The 5,569-nt window shown below is 64.8% G+C and overlaps 1 protein-coding gene across 2 annotated transcripts in view; it reads left to right on the forward strand.

Moving 5' to 3' along the window:
• The window catches only part of PDE6B (phosphodiesterase 6B), a 54,888-nt gene continuing 49,319 nt past the window's right edge, over nt 1-5,569 (forward strand). The window contains exon 1 of one of the 2 annotated variants that reach the window (XM_032253861.1): nt 1-877. In XM_032253861.1, coding sequence (XP_032109752.1) covers nt 146-877 — 732 coding nt within the window. In that variant the 5' untranslated portion in view covers nt 1-145. The remainder of the gene's footprint in view (nt 878-5,569) is intronic. The other variant, XM_032253860.1, reaches the window with a different exon arrangement.

Genomic DNA, 5,569 nt, shown 5'->3' on the forward strand with positions numbered 1-5,569 from the left:
CAGGTCTGGGCTCCCAGCAGGGCCTGGGGCCACCGTGGGACCAACCCAAGCCCTCAGGCAGCTCCACCTGCAGAAAGGGTCAGGCGGCGTGTGGGATAACCTCCTCAGGGGATTAGTTCTCAGGGCCTGGTCCACTGGAAGCCAAATGCCTGCCCCCAGCCGCCTGCGACCCCTGCAACAGGCAGACCCCCACGGCTTCTCCCAGCCCTTGTTCCACGGGGTCTGGCCTCTCTGGAAGATGGGAAGTCCCGGGGTCCGAGGAGAGGGGGTGCAGGTCCCCATTTGTGGGAGTGAGTCAGCTGCCCCTCCCCGGGTCCCTAATCTCACTAAGAAAGACTTTGCTGATGACAGGCTTTCCTGGCGTCCATGCGCGGCTGGAGCAGTCACGTCTCTGGGTCAGGCAGCCACCATGAGCCTCAGCGAGGAGCAGGCCCGGAGCTTCCTCGACCAGAACCCCGACTTCGCCCTCCAGTACTTTGGGAAGAAACTGAGCCCCGAGAATGCGGCCGCAGCCTGCGAGGCTGGGTGCCCGCCGGGCTGCGCCAGCCTCCGGGAGCTCTTCCAGCTGGAGGAGAGCGAGGCCCTGCTGGAGCTGGTGCAGGACATGCAGGAGAGCGTCAACATGGAGCGCGTGGTCTTCAAGGTCCTGCGGCGCCTCTGCGTGTTCCTGCAGGCCGACTGCTGCAGCCTCTTCATGTACCGCCAGCGCAACGGCGTAGCGGAGCTGGCCACCCGGCTCTTCAGCGTGCGGCCGGACAGCATCCTGGAGGACTGCCTGGTGCCCCCCGACTCTGAGATCGTCTTCCCGCTGGACATCGGGGTCGTGGGTCATGTGGCTCAGACCAAGAAGATGGTGAATGTCAAGGACGTGGCCGAGGTGGGTCTGTGCGGAGCGTTTTGGAGGTTGCTGTGGGCAGCGCATCTCCTGCACCTGTCCCAGGTGTCTGAGGGTCTGCCTGGATCCTCGGGCCTCCAGGGAGGCCTCTTGTCAGGGCAAAAGCCTGTTCTGTGCAGAGGAGCGAGTAGCCAGAGCCCCCGCCAGGTACTGCACCTGGCAGCCTGCCTCTTCGCCTTGGAGCTTCTGGCTCAAGCTGACATTGTGTGGCTGCCGAGTTGCTCAGACAAGAGGCTGAGAGTCTTGGCTGAAACAGACTCAGGCTCAGACCTGGGTGCCTCTGATTCTGCATCCAAGTCCCATGGTGGGGGGCCGTGCAGGCCGAGTGAGGACCCCTGGCTTCTAGGGAGACAGCACAGGTCGGGGCTTCAGGGCTCTCTGGGCTGGAGGGAGGACCTGCCCTAGGATTTGAGAAGGAGACATCACAGTCAAAGGTGATTCAGACGCCCAGAGGGAGGGGGAGCTGGGGGAACCCCAAGCTCCCACAGTGGCAGAAGTGGCTTCACCCCATCGGAGCCCACACCAGCCACCAGGGAGAGCACACCTGGGAGCCACTGAGCATGGGGGTCCAGGGCGAGACTGGAGAGGGAAGAGAGGCTGGGAATCCAGGTAGGCTCGCTGGGGTCACTGAAGGCAGGAAGGGCAGGGCGTGTCCACACAAAACAGGGGCTGGGCCAGACGCTTCCCTCCCGAGGACAGAGGCAACCCTGGCGGAACTGGAGACCGGGAGGAGTGTGAGGCGCCTGCCAGGGCTGGGTGAGGGCAGCCACCAGCAGAAACCTGGAAAGGCCCTGAGGGGCAGCCAGCAAGAAGGGTCTGAGGAAGAAGAGGAGCAGAGAAGCCCCTCCTCCCTGTCCTGCGCCCATCCCCAGCTTCCTCTCCTCTTTTCTGTCTCCTCGGCTAAGGAGGCTGCAAGGGACCCAGGCAGCCTCCGCTCTTGCTGAATGAGCCTGGGGAATTACCCACCAGGTCCCCTGCCCAGGGGCAGGCATGGTCCCTCCTTCCCAGGCAACAGGAGCAGAAGTGGAAATCCTCTTTCTTTTTTGAGACAGAGTCTCGCTGTGTGGCCCGGGCTGGAATGCAGTGGCGTGATCTCAGCTCAATGCAACCTCCACCTCCTGGGTTCAAGCGATTCTCCTGCTTCAGCCTCCTGAGTATCTAGGATTGCAGGAACATGCCACCATGCACAGCTAATTTTTGTGTTTTTAGTAGAGCCGTGTTGGCCAGGCTGGTCTCAAACTCCTGACCTCAGGTGATCCACCCACTTCGGCCTCCCAAGGTGCTAGGATTGCAGGCATGTGAGCCACCGCCCCCAGCCGGAAGTGGCAATCCTCTTATCCTACCGGCAGTAAGCAAGCAACGAGGCAGTGACCTAGATACAGTAATCCCCGGGGTTACCTTCATCTCCACTTGTCTCCTAAGAAGTGGGGCACCCACAAAGCCATCGTGCCTCTGGAGCGTGAGTTACCAGGAAGCCGGAAACCTTGGCAGCGGTGGGGCCTGCGGTGGACACCGGCCACCTCCTCCCTCCCCCGTTCCCTCCTCGCTCCTCCCCTTTCTCCTGCCACCCTCCTCCTTCTGTTCCCCGACCTCTCTCCCTCCCTTGCTTCCTTCCTCCTGCACACAATCCCAAGCCAACTTCTCATCTCCACCGTGTCTGTGCCCTTCTCCCCACCAGGAGTTCAACCCCCAGCTGCCACCATCCCTTCCCCACCTGGCTGATGTTCTCTCGTCCCTGCCCTGCGGGTCCCCTTCAAACTGCTGGGCTGTCCTCGGTCTGTCCCTTGGCCTGGCTTGGCCCCCAGGGCTGTTCCGGGTCCTGCTACCCCCCCACAGTGCCACGGCTGTTCTTGCCCCAGCTCTGACCTCCTCCGAGGCCTCCCACCTCCCAGTATAGCTGGTGCCTCCCTGAGGGGCCCGGCTGGGGCCTGTCCCTCCATTCTGCGAAAACCCCTGGGACGTGCTGGGTCTTAGTTATCACAGACTAAGGGAACATAGACTTGAGTCTAAATTGCCAAAAACGCAAATTTTCATTAACCACTGCCACGTGGTGAGCCACTAAGTTCACCTCTCTGTTTACAGAAGGGGAGACTGAGGCAGAGCACACTCGGTCTGGCCCATCTCGCCCTCCTTGGAGGGTGTGAGTAGCGGCAGCTGGATCAGGAGAGCAGCACATTCCTGTGGTGCAGGAGTCCCCAGACCAGGCATGAGAGTTGCACACCTACTGTACCCGGGCAGACATGCCACACGCAGGTCAGCACACCACACCCAGGACAGCACACCCCGCACACCACACCCAGGACAGCACACCCTGCACACCACACCCAGGAGAACACACCCAGAACACCACACCCAGGACAGCACACCCCGCACACCACACCTCACACCCAGGAGAACACACCCAGAACACCACACCCAGGACAGCACACCCCGCACACCACACCCAGGAGAACACACCCCGCATACCACGCCCAGGACAGCACACCCTGCACACCACACCCAGGAGAACACACCCAGAACACCACACCCAGGACAGCACACCCAGGACGGCACACCCCACACTCCACACCCAGGAGAACACACCCAGAACACCACACCCAGGACAGCACACCCTGCACACCACACCCAGGACAGCACACCCGACTGGCTCACCACACACAGGCCACCCGGAGTCTCACCCTCCTGAGCCCTGTCTCCCTGTTTACACTGGGGAGCAATGTCTGCCTTGCACGGGAGCTGCAGTGGCTAAACCAGCCTGCTCCTGCGCACAGGTGGGCCCTGAGTCTGCAGGGCCGGAAACCACCTCCTTCGGGAGCTGAGGGTGTCAGGCCAGGCAGGGCTGCAATAGCCTTCGGGCGCCCTTGTCCCCAGTGGCCTGTCCCAGGAGCCGCCACAGAGGGAGTTGCTGCCCTGGGCTCACACTCTGGGGCCTACAGAAAGCCCAGGCAGTGCCAGGCACGTGAGAGCAGCTTCTGGGAGGTACAGGGCTTCAGCTGCCACCCGGAGGCCCTGTGTGCTCCCAAAATCCGGTGACTATAAGTGTTGCTTGTCATGGCAGTCCCCTGGGGAAACACGTGGATCCCAGGGCCTACATGGGGTGGGGTTGGACGGTGGGCCCTGCTGGGACTCGGGGCTGAGCACAACCTTTCTGGAGCCTGGCCAGGCCTGGGCCTGGGGTGTAAACCTTAAAAACCTTGGGCTTAGGAACCAGAAGGACACCAGGCCCTCCTCCATCACTCCCAACACGTCCGAAGCTAACAGGGCAGCGGGTGAGAGGCCCTGCCCAGCCATGCAGTGTTCACGGGCCCCCAGACAAGCATCTCCGCGGGAAGGAAGCACAAGCCGGGGTGCAGAGAGGGAGCAGCAAGCGGCGAGCGAGGGAGGAGCGAGGGCGCAAAGGAGGAGAGAGGGGGTGCGCGGGGGGGCGGGAGCACGAGAGAGGAGGGAGGGACCGCCGGAGGAGAGGGGGCGCTGAAGGAGGGAGGGGCGCGCCGGAGCGGGCGGGAGGAGGGAGGGGGCGCGCGGGAGGAGCCAACACCGCCTCCCCCGACCCGCTGTGCACCGGGGCAGGTTGGCCACCCACACCTGCTGGGGAAGCCGCGCCCCTCCCTCACCCTCTGGGCGCCCAGACCTGCAGGAGTTCCCAGCGCGGGCGGCGGGGCTGGAAGGTCCCATCCGCGGCGGGAGCAGCTCGGCCCCCCTCCGAGGGGCGCGGGACGGGGCAAGGCGGGTCCGGAGTCAGACTCGGGCTCAGACTCTGCGGCGGTTTCTGAGCCCGACCCGCCGAGCAGCTCCTGGCCCTGGGACCCACGGGACGCGCCCCAAAGGCCCTCCCGGGCACGGTGGGTCCCCCAGCCCCTTCCCCAAAACGCCCATCACCGGGCCCTGCGCGTCACAGCGATGGCAGCGCTTGGACTCGGACCTGCCGGGTCGCCGCGCGGCCGAGCGGAGCGGGGGCGAGGAGAACGCTGGCAGTGGGAGCTGGCGGCAGAGGGAGGAGGGCGGCTGGCGGGGGACGGAGGCTTGGGGCGCTTTGAGGAATCCCAGCGGGCGAAGGCCCCCGCGCTCGGCTGTGCTGAGCTCACAGCCCCTGGCCTGCGCGGCAGAGCGGATGCCCGGGATTCCCGAGTCCGCGGCGGTCGCCCGATCTCACCCGGGTTCCCAGCTCCTCTGATCGGGAGACTCTGGGGAGGCGGAGACAGTGGAGAGGGAGAGACCAGCAGGCGGGGACCCCCGGCCGAGCATCACCACGGGGGACGCAGAGCTCCGTGGGCAGAGGCCAGCGGGGGCGCGTTCAAACCTTCGCCTGCGGACGCATGCTGGTGTGGCTGCGTTTCACAACGGGCGGGGCAGCTGGCAGTCAGGCGGCAAGGCTGAGGGGTCCATCCCTGTGGTCGAGGGGATTTTTCGGGGTGGTAGTCTCAGGAAGTGAAGCCTGGGCTGGGGTTGGGCTGCTGGGAGAAGTGCCTGGGCCACCAGGGGCAGGGGAGGGAGCCGCTGAGGCCAGAAGCTGCTGTGGCCTGGCTGGGGCACGCCAAGGAAAGGAGAGCAGGCGGCAGGAGGAGAGAGGAGGAGAGTGGAGGAGGGGGGGATCAGTGGGAGAGTGGGGGGGCAGTGGGAGACGGGTGGAGGGGGGGCAGTGGGAGGGGGAGAAGAGTGGGGGGCAGTGGGAGA

The sequence above is a fragment of the Sapajus apella genome, unplaced genomic scaffold (assembly GCF_009761245.1).
Source record: "Sapajus apella isolate SASKATOON/1434 unplaced genomic scaffold, GSC_monkey_1.0 scaffold85, whole genome shotgun sequence".
Lineage (NCBI taxonomy): Eukaryota > Metazoa > Chordata > Mammalia > Primates > Cebidae > Sapajus > Sapajus apella.